At 42.2% G+C, this 15,609-nt stretch overlaps 3 protein-coding genes across 5 annotated transcripts in view; 1 reads left to right on the top strand and 2 right to left on the bottom strand.

Annotated features, from left to right (window-relative positions):
- The window catches only part of GPBP1L1 (GC-rich promoter binding protein 1 like 1), a 66,316-nt gene extending 57,686 nt beyond the window's left edge, over positions 1 to 8,630 (bottom strand). The window contains exon 1 of one of the 2 annotated variants that reach the window (XM_041738078.1): positions 8,496 to 8,630. The gene's annotated coding sequence lies outside the window, so the exon portion shown is untranslated. Of the gene's footprint in view, positions 1 to 7,864; positions 8,016 to 8,495 lie in introns of those variants that run through there. The other variant, XM_041738077.1, reaches the window with a different exon arrangement.
- A 342-nt stretch (positions 8,631 to 8,972) lies between these two features.
- TMEM69 (transmembrane protein 69) lies at positions 8,973 to 14,551 on the top strand. Of its 2 annotated transcripts, none has more exons than XM_041738079.1 (3): positions 8,973 to 9,875; positions 11,968 to 12,088; positions 13,564 to 14,551. In XM_041738079.1, the coding sequence occupies exons 2-3, from the start codon at positions 12,047 to 12,049 to the stop codon at positions 14,269 to 14,271; spliced, it is 750 nt and encodes a 249-aa protein (XP_041594013.1). In that variant the 5' UTR covers positions 8,973 to 9,875; positions 11,968 to 12,046; the 3' UTR covers positions 14,272 to 14,551. The 2 variants fall into 2 exon arrangements, with proteins under 2 accessions (XP_041594013.1, XP_041594014.1); XM_041738080.1 differs by lacking the exon at positions 8,973 to 9,875 and adding an exon at positions 11,187 to 11,439.
- LOC121481087 (intracisternal A particle-promoted polypeptide) overlaps positions 12,499 to 15,609 on the bottom strand; it is a 48,777-nt gene continuing 45,666 nt past the window's right edge. The window contains exon 10 of the mRNA XM_041738075.1: positions 12,499 to 12,621. Coding sequence (XP_041594009.1) covers positions 12,548 to 12,621 — 74 coding nt within the window. The 3' untranslated portion in view covers positions 12,499 to 12,547. The remainder of the gene's footprint in view (positions 12,622 to 15,609) is intronic.

Below are 15,609 nucleotides of genomic sequence, written 5' to 3' on the forward strand. Positions count from 1 at the left end.
CCCACGTCAGGCTCTCTGCATGGAGCCTGCTTCTCCCTCTACCTGTGTCTTTGCCTCTCTCTCTCTCTGTGTCCCTATGAATAAATAAATAAAATCTTAAAAAAAATATAAAGATCTATTTATTTATTTGAAGGCAGGGGACGAGGGGCAGAGGAAGAGAATGTTCATGCAGACTCCCTGCTGAGCTCCAAGCGATTCCATGATCCATGAGACACAACCTGAGCTGAAACCAAGATGCTTAACCCACTGAACCACCATAGTCCCCCTGGGGGAATTTAAATAGCACCTGGATGTTAGAAAAAATGAACATTTATTCACATTGAAGAAAGGGTATCACCAACAAAAAAAGCAAGTTGCAAATTAATCTTGTTTTAGTAAAATAAAAATAAAAACTTACATATACGTGCTTAAAGAAAGATATGGAAAAGTGCACCAAAAGTTACAGTAGCGATTTCTGGATGAGGAGAATGTTTTTATTTTTGCATATGTATATCTTTTTTTTTTTAAGATTTTATTTATATATTCATGAGACACACAGAGAGAGGCAGAGACATAGGCAGAGGAAGAAGCTGGCTCCCTGCAGGGAGCCTGATGTGGGATTGACCCTGGATCGTACTAAACCAAAGGCAGGTGCTCAATTACTGAGCCACCCAGGTGTCCCGCATATGTACATTTCCTAGTATTCTATCCAGCATAATACTGCTTTTATAATAATAAAAGAATCTTTAAAAGACAGAAAATCGCACAGGGAGCTTTAATAAACTAATGGTGCACAAGCCTTACTCCAGCTAAATTTTAAAAGGTTGAGCACAACTGCTTTAAAAAATTGGGAGTGGATAAAAAGGAAAATTCTTGTCTAAGATTGTCTTTAAAAAAGACATACAAGTTTTTCACTTCATAAATGAGGAGACTACCCTAAACAGAGGGAATCACAAACAAAATCTTCTACGAGGAACAAATTATATTAGCCAATTTTATAAATCAAGGTCTTTGGTTAAAAAAAAAAAAAAAACTATACTTAGGTAGACTAAACAGAAAAGGAATTTATCAGAAATATATTGAAAGTTCAGAGAATGAATGAGAGCCTCCTTGACTTTGCAAACACGCACAGTCAAAAATCATCAACCAAGGTCACACCACAGGAAGAGTTGCTTAGGAAACTGCCCTGCTAGCACTGCCACCAGCCAATAAAATGGATTCTAAACTGTCCTTGCTTCTCTGCATCTCTCACTTCAGATTCCAGTCCCCACTCAAGTGTCTGTGACTTGCACAACTTGGGTCACAACTGTCAGGTGTTAAGGACAGAAAGTGTAAGGCACCTATATGTGTGTACACATCAAGTAACATACACACAGCCTTTCCAGCTTCCTCTCCCACTAAGATTCACAAAAAGCCAATATATGAAGGGGGTTAAAATAGTAAACAGTCAAAAGAAATAACGAAAGTCACTTAAAAACCCAATTAGAATGTCCAAAACAGGAATCTTGCCAGTCTTCGCATCAGTAATAAACTTTAATCATTGTGCCTTCTACTTCATTGTTCCAAAAAAACATTTCCTGAAAGTAATTTCACAAAATGCAAAAATTTTCAAGAGTAAAATTTACTTTCCAGACAATCTTTCCAATATTGTGTCATTCAACATTTACGAACATTTCCTGTAACCATAATTAAACACTCACTATCCCACTGATAGAAATGGAATTTAATGAAACTACAAAATTTCCAAGTAAGAATGGTATGGTACAGAAATACATTATCTAATGCAATCTGACACATTAAATTCTGGCTGTAAGATTCAAATAACTACGTGCATTAGATTTATGCAAGTATCTGAAACTCTAAGGTTTAAGAACCAGCAAAAATGCTTTTACAGTATTTTCTCCAAAGTGACTATATCAACTACGCTACAAACAAGCCACTAAGTAGTGATAACTTTTATCAAATATCTGCAGCTATGCTGACCCTGAAGGACTCAAATTCCCTATTAGAGAATAGACTGTCACATCTAAAAACTATACATCTTTTTTTTTTTAGGATTTTATTTATTTATTCGAGAGAGAGAGAGAGAGAGAGAGAGAGGCAGAAACATAGGCAGAGGGAAAAGCATGCTCCATGCAGGGAGCCCGATGTGGGACTCGATCCCGGAACCCCGGGATCACGCCCTGAGCCCAAGGCAGACGCTCAACCGCTGAGCCACCCAGGCGTCCCTACATCCTTTCTTTAATTGAGAGGTGTAATAGTAAATACTGTATCACCAAACATATATTTTTACTTCAAGTTCATTTTACTTTACAAGCATTTCTAAAAATTTCTTCTCAAGAATAAACTTTGCTTTCAATCCAAACATTTAAGCTAGAAGGGCAGACTGGATCTAGCTGGTTCTAGCTGTGTAACTGGGCAAGTCATTCCATCTCTTTTTGCTTCAAATCTTAATAGTGTGGAGACTGTTGGAAAGTTGATGATTAAAGGGTGACTATAAGTAGTGTTAAGAATACGCCTGGAATGGGATGCCTGAGTGGTTCAGTGGTTGATCATCCGCCTTTGACTCAGGGTCTGATCCCAGGGTCCTGGGATCAAGTTCTACACCAGGCTCCTCACAGGGAGGCTGCTTCTTCCTTTGCCTACAACTCTGCCTCTCTCTGTCTCTCATGAATAAATACATGAAATCTTATTTTTTTTAATAATTTTTTTGATTTTTTATTTATTTATGATAGTCACAGAGAGGGAGAGAGAGAGAGAGGCAGAGACACAGGCAGAGGGAGAAGCAGGCTCCATGCACCGGGAGCCCGACATGGGACTCGATCCCGGGTCTCCAGGATCGCGCCCTGGGCCAAAGGCAGGCGCCAAACCGCTGCGCCACCCAGGGATCCCTGAAATCTTAAAAAAAAAAAAAAAAAAAAAAAAAAGCACATACCTGGATGTTTTCCCTGGGGGGTGTAAGGGGAGAAGTGCCTGGCCTACATACAGTCCATGTTCAAGAGGTATCGGAATAAAATGCTTAAGGGGGTTCAGAAGGGGGCAAAAGCAATAGGGGGAAAAGTGGTTGTTGTTGGATTTTTTTTTTTTTTTAGATTTATTAATTCGTGAAGGAAAGTGCAGAGGTGGAGAGAGTTTTAAGTAGACTCCTTGCAGAGTACAAAGCCCAACTCAAGGCTTGAGCTCACGACCCAGAGATCATGACCTAAACCGAAACCAAGAGTCTGATTGCCTAATTGACTGCGCAACCTAGGTACCCTGGGGAAGAACAGTTTTGAGAAGAAAAAATTTCAAACCAAATAGGCTGAGAAAACTACTCACTAGTAACCAAAACTAGAAAACAAGACCATTGCAAACCCAGCACACTCAACTCAATTTTATATACAAAAATACATACTATGAAGAAAAAAAAGGACAGGAAAAAAAACTTCCTGTTAAAGTAAATAGTGGGTTGGCAAACCAAACCCTCCATTTTATATGCATATCAAAGGAAGATAAATAACTCCTCTAATTCCTCTATGCTGCTCAATTGAGTAAGAAAATGATACATATGAGACCTACTGAACCAGAAAAAACTCCAAATGCACATAATCACCTATGAAGCTGTCTTCTCTCCTTCCCCCAACAAATCTCAATATAAGAGTCAATACCCAACTACCAGCTTATAGGAATTCAGGAAAATCTCAAATGTGGCAACTACGCAGGATAAATAACCTGGTTTCTTCAACAATATACAAGGGAAAAAAACCCAGAAGAAACATACAAATTAAGAGGTTTGAAATAATGTCAGTCATGGTATATGGGAACTAGATTCTGATTCAAATAAACTAGAAAAAACAACAGAAAAATACCTAAGAAAGAAAGAAAAAAAATAACCTCCACATGCAGTAATCTGCTCAGATGTCAATAAATTTCATTTGATTGGTAAAAGGACATTCATTAAAGACAATTTTATACAGTTTATTAACAATTATGAAGTGCATTGCTTTAAGAGCTCTACAAATATTTGCCCCAATAACCCTCTAAATTACTATTATCCCCCATTTAACAGAGGAAGAAACAGGCACAGAAATTTCACTTTAAACTCTCTCCCACTCACAAAGTTCTAAGTGGCAAAGCAGAGATTCAAATCCAGGCTATATAGTTGAGGTCCTTAATTAAAATAACAGCTCTCTACATGATGTGGTGCAAACTGAGCTTTAGAATGAGAGAAAGGTGCCTGAATTCTGACCTCTCATGTTAGGTAAATTACTTAACTTCTTGGAGCCTCTGTACACTCACCTGTTGAAGGGTTAGTATCTATTTTTAAAAAGAATTTTGAGGAATGAGATTATATACATTGGCCTCTATTACAGCCTCCAGCTTTATGAAGCCCACAATAAACTATCCTTCCCATCGGACCTCATAAGACTAATTAAAAAGTAGAGCTAATAATTCATAAACATATAGCAGGAACATTGGAATGGCTCTGCCTTTTAATTAACTAGCCAAAGAGCCCCCCAAACAACTTTTCAACATACTTCAAAGAGCAATAATTCAGAAAAGAATTTTTTATATAATGAAATTTAAACTTACAGTCAGAAGAAACAAGAGTCTGAAATCTGAAGTACAGCCAAACTTAAATGAATTTGATTTTTCTGAAAACAAAATGTATTCCACACAAATAGACCTATTGTTCAGAAAAGTGTACTAAAATTTTGTTCATGCTGGTGATTCTCTGGCCTGACGTCTGATTAACATAAGGCAAAGCAGTTTTATCACTGTACCCGTACAAGTACTAGCAAAAAGAAAAAGAAGGTAAACATAATGAGTACGTTAAAAGCCAACCCCTTTAAGAAAGACAGCTTTCTATGTTGTCATTCTGTAACATTTTCCACTTATGTTAATCTACTAAATTCTTCGGTGGCAAAATGTTTCATGGTCATTTAGGTATTTCTCATCCTTAGCACCCAAAACTGGCTCCACAGTAGAGCCTGTAGCATTTCTTGAAATGGGGGAGAGGGGCTAATTGTTGCTTTAATAAAGGAAAATAATTGACTTTTTGAAATATTTACCATTTATCTGAAATCACCTATAAAAATTCAATTTATGTAACAGCAATATTTTACCTCCTTAGTTAAGATTACCAATGGATGAAAGTTCAGTTATTCTTGAGGAACTACTTTTCAAGTTTGAATGTAGCCAGTTTTGTTTTGGGGAGACTTCAATGGGAAATAAAAATCAGAGTCTGATTTAGAAATGACTTGGACTCTAGGTCTCAGCATACCAAATATTAAACTCCAGACAAAGACAACTACAGTCGTATGTGAGGTAACATGATATCTATGTGCCACCTAGATTTTTCCTCCCATCTATTTGAAAAACCCTAAATAGCCCACCATAAAATTTACCTTTTCCATGAAGTACTTTTTTAGTTGGGATCCTTTAAAACTGTTGTACATACATACATACATACATACATACATACATACAATACAATACAATACAATACAATACAGGGATCCCTGGGTGGCGCAACGGTTTGGCGCCTGCCTTTGGCCCAGAGCACGATCCTGCAGACCCGGGATCGAATCCCACATCGGGCTCCTGGTGCATGGAGCCTGCTTCTCCCTCTGCCTGTGTCTCTGCCTCTCTCTCTCTGTCTGTGACTATCATAAATATAAATAAATTAAAAAATTAAAAAAAAATACAATACAATAAAATAAAATAGAACTGTTGTATCTCCCACCTTTTCCAACAGTCTTATTTTAATCATTAAAGACAGCACCCATAATGGTTAAGCACAATGACTTAGAAACAGATTGCTTAGGTCCTTGCACATTAGTTATCACGGTTAGTAAGTACATACAATTTAACCATAAAACAAAGATATGCAATCTCCTGAAGAATGATTCATAATTGTGTATTATATCTTTAACTGAGAATTTTAAAATGGATTAATGAATTAAGCAGAAATGTGCTTCAGATTTCTTATCATTACAAACTTATTAAAATGGTTGCATGTGCCCTCCCTCAGCCAAGCTTTTAAACAGCCACTAGTAAGAAAACTGGTGAATTGCATTTATACAAAATAAAAAGGCTTCCTAACATCAACCTCCCATTTCAAGAACTCTGAAACTATCCAGAATCAACTGAAAAAATACTTATATCAACATGTACAAACCATTTTGAGTACCCAAGTTTTAGTTGTTCAGTAGGCAAACTGGCAAAACAGAAAGCAACGGACTTGTTATTTCTATAAAGTACTTCAAATGTTTCTCTTATAAAATCATGAAAATTATTTAAGAAAAAAAAATTCCAGGGGAACTGATAAAAATAAACTTTTGTGTTGAAAGAATGTAAAGTGAAACTGACTCCCTAGGGAAGATGACAGCTTATTTTACTATTAATTACCAAGTTCTCATTCACAATTAGCATTTTATTATTTTTACCTTTTACAAAGATTGCAACCTGAAACTGAAGCACCTTTCCAAACCCTGAAGTTATCTGTTCTTGGTTTCCATTCTATGCCTTTGTGTTTTAAGTTAAATTTCTGGATCTAATAGTTTAAAAGGGGGGGGGCAAACAAAAAAGACAGCCTTTTGTTTGAAAGAGCACAACAATCAGGAGCTCCACATCTAAAGTTCGTTTTCACTTGTCTCACCATTGCAACAAATATCCCAAACTTAAGAGTACCGTGATTCCCTTTCAAGTATTACACAGAAAAGGCCAAAAGTCCGCCAAATTAGAAATCTAAGTCTTTAGAAGACTACCAATCACTTTACTTTTTGATGGGATTCACATAGAAACGTGTGACTTCTGTTACTAAACTAAAACATGAACCACCATTAGCTGTTTTTTTTTTTTTTTCCTGGTAAGCAAGAAGTATCAAAGTTAAGAGCAAGTATTTCGACAAATATGACAAACCAACCTCAGAGCACAAAGTTGGCTGATAAAATTACCATCGTAGCACAATTTCAAAACTATAAGCAACCACACACACACACACACACACAACCGCACCCACTCTTACGTAAACTTTTCGAGTAAGCAAACTTATTTAGCCTCACCTTTGTTTTCACCTAGCAAGGTCTCTTCAAGACAAGACAGCAATTGCAAGAAGATCAAAACATCCAAAGATTCAGTTGCTGTCCTCGTAGGACAAACAGCCAACAATTTAAGACATGGTAACGTATTTAAGTTACCGAAGCTTAGGGCACTTCCCCAAGCTACAGCCATTTTAGATTCAGCCTTTCTTTTGAATTTCACGGGGGGTGGAGAGAGGTAGATTTAAAACAGGAAAAAAAAAAATCTAGCTAAAACTCTTCAAGATCGACTGGTTTTTCGGGGGGAGGGAAGTAATCCGTAGGTACTGGAAACCGACTTAATCAAAATCAAAGAAAACACCTCGCCCCCAAGAAGGACCTAAAAGGCTGGTGGTCAAAGCTCCTTTTCCCCTCAGATGCCCCACAGCGGACTTACACAATTTTCTTACTCCTTAGGTTTTCCTTCGTTGGAAAACAAAAGCCCCTGGCTCTAATTTGGGAAGGAAAAAGGAACCCGTAAAAGCAAGCCCCTCAAAAACACCAACAAGCCGGAACGCCTGGAGAGGAGCCAGGGAGCCGCAGGTGAGCGTTCCGACCCGGAGACCAAAGTTGAAGTAGGAGCGCACGGGCAAAGCCGCCGCGACCTCGACCGCAGAGCTCCGCGCGCGGAGGGCGGCCCGAGCGAACCGCAGCACCGCGGGCCCTCGGCCGCTCTCCCCGCCCCGGGCCGACCTGCACCAACCACCTGTGTGAGAGCCTCCTTCAACTAGTTCCAGCAGCTGGCCCGTTGGGCACCGGGCGGGGCCCCGCGGCGGAACGACTCAGGATCCCCGACCGCTCCGTCGTCTGGAACCCCCACTCACCCGGCAGCAGCGGGGCTGCAGCTAGGGGCCAGACACGGCGTCTGAGGGCGCGTCCCCAGCTTCCTGATCCCGCAGAGGTGGAGAGCCCACAACCATAACAAAGCTCTTCCCAAAATGGCTGCCCGGCCCACACGGCGCTGAGGGGCAGAGGCGGGGAGGAGCGACGACCGGCCCGGCCCTCCCCCCTCCGGCCCCGCCTCACACACGCCCACCCGCTCGCACCGCCCACAGGAGCGCAAGCGCAGGAGCGCCGCTCGGGTGACCCTGCCCGCGCCCCACGCCGCCAACGTTCCGCGGCGTGAACGGCAGTTATTCCCCGCGCGGTCCCCCCCCCCGCCGCGGCTCGGGGCAGTGCGCGGCGGCCCCTACCCCTCTGCGGACCTGAATGCTGGGCTCTCCCTCGCGCCCCGCGGGGGTGACCCGCCGAGTTTGGAACCCCTCCTCATTCCCCGGCCCAGCACGAGGGCCTGGATGCGAGTGAATGAGTGGGTGGGTATGTATGTGTGTACCGCTTTCCCCGCCCCTTCAGCCTCGCGTACCCCACTTCTGGGCATGCTCGCGTCCCCAAACTACCCGTACAAGTACTAGCAAACCGGTTTCGTAGGATCGTGTGTGTGCCGACCCTTCCCACCTTCTGCTCCTTCCTTCCTTCACGTGCGCGCGTCCTGGAAGACTCCAGCCCCCAGCGGGATGCGCGGCGGTGCTCGTGGGGCCTGCGCGTCCGGGGCGCACGCGCTACCCGCTGGGAGTGGTAGTTCCGCCCGACGGCTGGCTTCGCGCCCCGGGCCCGGCGCAGGGCGGGTTTGTGTCTGGAGCCTGCTCCTCTGCCGGGGCGGAGAAGCTGTTTCCCTGACCCAAAGTCTCATTGGGTGTCGCACTACGAGAAGGGGCGGCGCTGCCCTGGCAGACGGAGAAGGAAATAAAAGTGAAAGCCTAGCGCTTACTCCGAAGAATTCGCGGTGGGCCCATCCCGCACGGAACGCTGAGCCTAGTGACCGCCGGCAGCCCGGAAGCTGGTGACCTAGGATCCGGAGGAGTGGGAGGAACTGGCCGTGGCCAGCCTGGGCCTTTCGGCTGTTTTCAGAAGGACGCTCAGATTGCCTGGTGCTCTCTTCTCTGATTGACTTAGCAAATAGAAGACCACTCCGTCCGAGGTCACAGAGCCGACAAATAAGTAAAAGCAGAGGGTGACGGAAGGAATAGTTGACTTTTCAGATCAACCCTAAGCCCAAGATTGTGATCACTACACCTACCACGGAAGCGAAAACCCTACCCTTTGTGCTCTTTATTTTACTTAATGGAGTTTCCAGGTCCAAGCAAAGAGAATGGAAGTAAAAACAGTTTTTGTTTTTCTGAGTAGTTCAGGAGCCTAATTCGGAGTAAGATGTGCCCCCATCGATCCTTGAAACCCTGTTATGGGTTTCAGTGATGGCAAGCAATTTGGCCAAGTCACACCTGCCCTAGACTCCAAATCTCTCCAACCTTCCTAAAACACCATCATTCTTGAGATTGTTTCAGTAGTTGTGCTCTACCTTCCCGAACTCTTAAGGGCCAGGTTCTGCTGGCTGGGAAACCTGGAAGAGAGAGGCAAGGGCCATCGAGGTACCCTACAGAGTTCAAAAGCCGGCTTCCAGAATTTTTTTTTTTTTAAAGATTTTATTTATTCATGAGAGACACAGAGAGGCAGAGACACAAGCAGGGGGAGAAGCAGGCTCCATGCAGGGAGCCCGACGCGGGACTCGATCCCGGGACCCCAGGATCACGCCCTGGGCCGAAGGCAGGCGCCAAACCACTGACCACCCAGGGATCCCCAGAATTAAGATGTAAAAGAATGACCCAAGATGGAAAGCCCGGAATGGGAACCAGTCAGCTCTGGTTAGGTCCCCACCCGGACTCTTTTTCTTGTTCTCAGGAAGTGAGCGGGCACTGTCAAACCCCACCCGCCGGAAATACGTTTTCGTGAGTTTCTGGCTGTTCTTGCGGCTGTTTTCCATCTCCGGGTTCGACACAGGCAAGTATACTTCTATATACAGCAGAGCTGCTGGCACAGAGTGCAAATTGGGGAGTGGAGGTGGGGCTGGGACCAAGGGTTGACAGTAAATCAAAGCCACGGGCACTGTCGGACAAAGCGTCCCGGGGATCTTTGCGTTCTTACCGCGCGCCTTTTTCTCTAAAGTCGGCTCTGAGGCTTGCAGTTAGCAACTATTTCCTCGGGCAGTGGCAGCATCGGGCGTTTTCACCTAAATTGAGCGGATTAACCCTTGGGTCTTTGCCCTTAATTATCTCACCAGTTTCCGTCCCCGGGCTATAGGCTATCACTCTTCCATTGAACACCCAGTAGATGAAAAGCACATGGTCTCAGTACACAGGGAGTCCCCGATGAGAAGAGCGCTTTGAGATTTTTAAGGGGAGTGGTCTGGAAAGCCCTTATGCAGGTGATTTTGACCAAAATCAACTTACAGTGAACAATCAGCGTACAGTGAGTGTGTAGGCCCTGCAGATGTGTTTGGAGGTCAGGAGGTGGGTGTAAGTGCCATCTAAGATCTCCTCAGAGGCCCAGCATAACTTACCTCCCTGCGTCTTTATGTTATAGAATGAAAGCATTGGTGGAATACAGGATTTCTCTACCTGGCCCTAAAAGCTGTGACCTAGAAATCAGTTCAATAAAGTGTTTAATTAGGTAGCAAATATGGGTTCTGTGTCTTTTAGACACCTCATTCTCCTGGTTAAGAATGAAACTCGTGTAAAACACATCTGGATCCATATTCTCAACCACTTACTGAAGGCTTAGGTTAGAGTTCTTAACCATTTCCTCTTGTGTACGGGGAATATAGCTAATATTTTTTGAGCGCTTACTTTGTGTCAGGGACAGTTTGCAGCTCTTTACATATATTCATTTAATTTTACAACGACCCTATGTAGTTATTTTAGTTCTTCATTTCAAAAATGAGTAAACTGCAACATGACAAAGCTAAATAACTTTTCCAGAATTACATACCTAATAAGTGTTGGAGCCAGGATGCCAACACAAATTGTTTGACTCCAAAATCTTCACTCTAACCTAACAGGCTATAGTGTCTCTCAGCACCAAATGGATGAGGTGGTTGTATTAAGTGAGTTAATAGGGCAGCCCAGATGGCCCAGTGGTTTGGCGCCACCTTCAACCCAGGGCGTGATCCTGGAGACCCCGGATCGAGTCCCACATCAGGCTCCGTGCATGGAGCCTGCTTCTCCGTCTGCCTGTGTCTCTGCCTTTCTCTCTTTCTCTGTGTCTGTCATGAATAAATAAATAAAATCTTTAAAAATAAATAAATGAGTTAATGCAGAGTGCCTGGCTGGCTCAGTGACTCAGTGTGGGGGTTGTGAGTTCAAGCCCTACATTGGGTGTATTACTTAAAAATAAAATCTTAAATAAGTTGATGTATCTAAAACACATAGTTACAGTACTTGGTTCATACAATTGAACTTGGTTCAATACAATTGTATTAATTGCTATTATTCATTATTTTGAGTCTAAGCCCCACAGATAGGGTAAAACAAGAGAACAAGAGAAGCTATAACCTTCAGTTTTAAAGGTAAGAAAACAGGGATCCCTGGGTGGCGCAGTGGTTTGGCGCTTGCCTTTGGCCCAGGGCGCGATCCTGGAGACCCGGGATCGAATCCCACATCAGGCTCCCGGTGCATGGAGCCTGTTTCTCCCTCTGCCTATGTCTCTGCTTCTCTCTGTCTCTCTGTGACTATCATAAATAATAAATATAAAATAAAGGTAAGAAAACAGTGCTTCAAGGAAGCAATTTACATAAGGTAACACAGCTGGGGAATTATAAATGTAAAATACAGATCTTCTTCTGTCTCTATGCATTACTTTTCCTGTTACACCAAACAGCAAAAGATAAATGGTTATGAAAAGAAAAGGATCTGTTTACTTAATGTATTAGTGATTTCTGCAAAACATTAATGATTATTTTCTTTTTTTTAATGATTATTTTCAAAGGAAAGTGTGTTATATGGAAAAAATTCTTTAGTTCCTACTTACAAAAAAATTATGCATAAAATGAAAAGTAAGTAACATCTTGTTTTATTGCAACATGCTTCTGATTCAGCTCCTCCACCTAGATGTAAAAATGCATTAATCAGAACTGCCTGGCATCTTCCTGAGCAAGACTTTCAGTAGTACCCAGTATGCTTCATTTCATCCAGAAGTTTCCTCAAGCATCTTCAAAGGTTGGTTTATCCAGCAAATATTTGCTGGCATTGATTCACTGGGGCAATAGCAGTGAAAAAAAAGACAAAATCCTTATCTTTATATGTTTATGTAATAGGGGAAAGGGTGAGTAAAAAATAAGTAAAATATTTAATATTGCAAGTGGCAAGTCCTCTGGAGAACATAAAGCAGGGAAGGAGAATAGGGAATATCAACAATAGATTTAGGATTGCACTTTAAAAATAGAGTCAGTTAAGCATCTGCTTATTGATTTTTTTTTTTTTTTTTTTTTTTTAGATTTTATTTATTCATGAGAGACACACAGAGAAGCAGAGACACAGACAGAGGGAAAAGCAGGCTCCTTGAAGGGAGCCTTAATGTGGGACTTGATCCCCGGACCTGGGATCACGCCCTGAGCCAAAGGCAGATGCTCAACCGCTGAGCCACCCAGGCATCCCTCAATTCAGGTCTTGATCTCCTTACTTCCACACTGGGCATGGAGCCTGCTTGAGATTCTCTCTTTCCCCCTTTGCCCCCACCCAATGCTCTCTGTCTGAAAGAAAGAAAGAAAGGAAAGGAAAGGGAAGGGGGAAGGGAAAGGAAAGGAAAGGAAAGGAAGAGAGAAAAGAAAAAAAAGAAAATAAAAAAAGGGGGGGCAAAGTAATAGGTTAGAATTCTAGGCAAAGACAAGTAGAAACGAATGGAGCTATGGAAAGTATGCAGTGTCTCTAAAGCTAAGTTGGAAAGTAGACTGCTTTCTCTATATAAAATAGCATTCCCACAGTAATTAATGCTGCTTCTTTTGCAGGTTATAAATAGCAGAGGCAGTTTAAAATGCCAAGTACTAGGGACGCCTGGGTGGCTGAGCGGTTGGGCGCCTGCCTTCGGCTGAGGTCATGATCCCCAGATGGAGGATCAAGTCCCGCATCAGGCTCCCTGAGAGGAGCCTGCTTCTCCCTCTGCCTGTGTCTCTCATGAATAAATAAATAAATCTTTTTTAAAAATGTCATGTAATAAAGATAGAGTCTTTACCTGTTCTCCTTTCATTTTTTTTTTTTTAATTTTTTATTTATTTATGATAGTCACAGAGAGAGAGAGAGGCAGAGACACAGGCAGAGGGAGAAGCAGGCTCCATGCACCGGGAGCCTGACGTGGGATTCGATCCCGGGTCTCCAGGATCGCGCCCTGGGCCAAAGGCAGGCGCCAAACCGCTGCACCACCCAGGGATCCCACCTGTTCTCCTTTCAGATATTCCTCTTATGGGATAAGATTAGTGGTAGGCTAAACACATCACTAGGTTTCTATTTGCATGTTGTATAGCTGTTTGCTAGCCTTAGCTAGCATTAACAGCACCCTGTAGTCCAACCTTTCTGTAAAGTTTGATGTAGTAATAGAGGGTAGATGGTTTGTTTTTAAATTGTTTCAATTTGGGATTAACTAAGACATTGTGGTTATTCAAAAATCTTTTTATCTACTGATTTTGTTTTTTCTGTAGATGCTGAAGTACCCTTTCCCAGTACGACTAGGAGTCAGCAGAATTCAAACACTTTCTCTCAAGACATGTCACCAGCAGAACTTTTTCCCTTTGTTTCCAAGGCCTTGGTTTTTCTCATCATTTCCAGTGTATATGAGGAAGACACAGTACTATCATACTTCCCCATGCAGCTTTAAGAAGAAGAAGCAAGAAGTACTTCCAGCCAAGCCACCAATCACCATCACTTACCTGCTTGACAGCCCAAAGCCAGCATTATACATAACTCTGGCAGGACTAATCCCCTTTGTTGTTCCACCAGTGGTCATGGTGATGACAAAGACCTATATCCCCTTATTAGCTTTCACTCAGATGGCTTATGGAGCCAGTTTCCTATCTTTCTTGGGAGGGATCAGATGGGGTTTTGCTCTGCCAGAAGGTAGTGCAGCCAAACCAGACTTCCTCAATTTAGCTAATAGTACAGCTCCTGTTGTGTTCTCATGGTTTGCCTTCCTTATTTCTGAAAGACTCAGTGAAGCTATAGTCACAGTAATAATAGGTTTGGGGATAGCATTACACATTGAACTTTTTCTCTTGCCACATTATCCCAATTGGTTCAAGGCCCTTAAGATAGTAGTCACTTTAGTGGCCTTGTTTTCATTTATAATCACTTTACTAGTTAAAGAAATTTATCCAGAGAAAGGACCCAAGAGACCTGGTCAAATAGAATAAATATAAAACTACTCTGTAGATGACGTTAGCATGTTGGCTATAAGCCTTGGAATGTTTTGTTTTAGCATCACCTTTTTTCTCCTCCTGTTTAGCTTTTTTTCTCCATCAATGGTTATTTATCCTTAACAGATTATTTTCATTTCTAGAAATCTTTATTGTCAAATATTTATTTGATAACAGTTTGAAAATCCCTAACAAGTCATTTTCACTTAACAGTTTTTGGTCTTTTAATGTTTTACTTCTTTTAAAGGAATATAAAATAATAAAAATGATAATCCCTTTTGTTGAGCCTTATTATGATCATTGAAAAATGACAGGCACATTCTCCTACAAGAGGAAAACTTTGTATCCATCAGTGTGAAAATAATAGGTGGTTCCAGTGTGGAGTATTCATTGCAGCTGGCCCTGGGGATTGCATTTCGAAGCTCATTTCATCTGGTATAAGCTAGTTATATGAGCTGAAAGGATCTGTGAAAGGATAAAGTCAGGAGGAAGCAGTGTCATGAGGGGAAGCCAGGTTCAAAGAAAAGCTGGACATATTTTCCAGTTTTTATGGACACAACTTCATCTCCAAAGAACACCAGCTAGTCAAAATAATTTTGAAGAATAAAATAAATTTTACTAGTATATGGGGGATCCCTGGGAGGCTCAGTGGTTTAGAGCCTGCCTTCAGCCCGGGGTGTGATTCTGGAGACCTGGGATTGAGTCTCACAACAGGCTCCCTGCATGGAGCCTGCTTCTCCCTCTGCCTGTGTCTCTGCGCCTCTCTCTCTCTCTCTGTCTCTCATGAATAAAAGTCTTTTTTAAAAATTAGTATATGTAAACTAGGGAAAGTCAAGATGGAGCCATCTTTTTAATTTTTTGTCGCTTTTTGTTTTGCCACCTTGATGTTCTAACAGGGCTCTAGTTTTACTTATTAATTCAAAAAGAAGCTTTTTAATTTTTAAAAATTTTTATTATTTTTAAAGATTTTATTTATTTATTCATAAAAGATACAGAGACAGAGAGAGGCAGGGACACAGGCAGAGGGAGAAGCAGGCTCCGCGCAGGGAACCTGATGTGGGAATTGATCCCTGGTCTCCAGGATCAGGCCCTAGGCTGAAGGTGGCACTAAACCTCTGAGCCACCTGGGCTGCCCCAAAGAAGTTTTTTTAAAACAAGCAAAAGCAACACCTTAGATTCTAACTTGAAAACTTGGTCTCTTGAGCATCTTATAAAAAAGGAAAAACATTCTAAATAGCATAAATTCTTATGCTATTCAGTAAAGTGGGATCCCTGGGTGGCGCAACGGTTTGGCGCCTGCCTTTGGCCCAGGGTGCAATCCTGGAGACCCAGTAT

The sequence above is a fragment of the Vulpes lagopus genome, chromosome 23 (genome assembly GCF_018345385.1).
Source record: "Vulpes lagopus strain Blue_001 chromosome 23, ASM1834538v1, whole genome shotgun sequence".
Lineage (NCBI taxonomy): Eukaryota > Metazoa > Chordata > Mammalia > Carnivora > Canidae > Vulpes > Vulpes lagopus.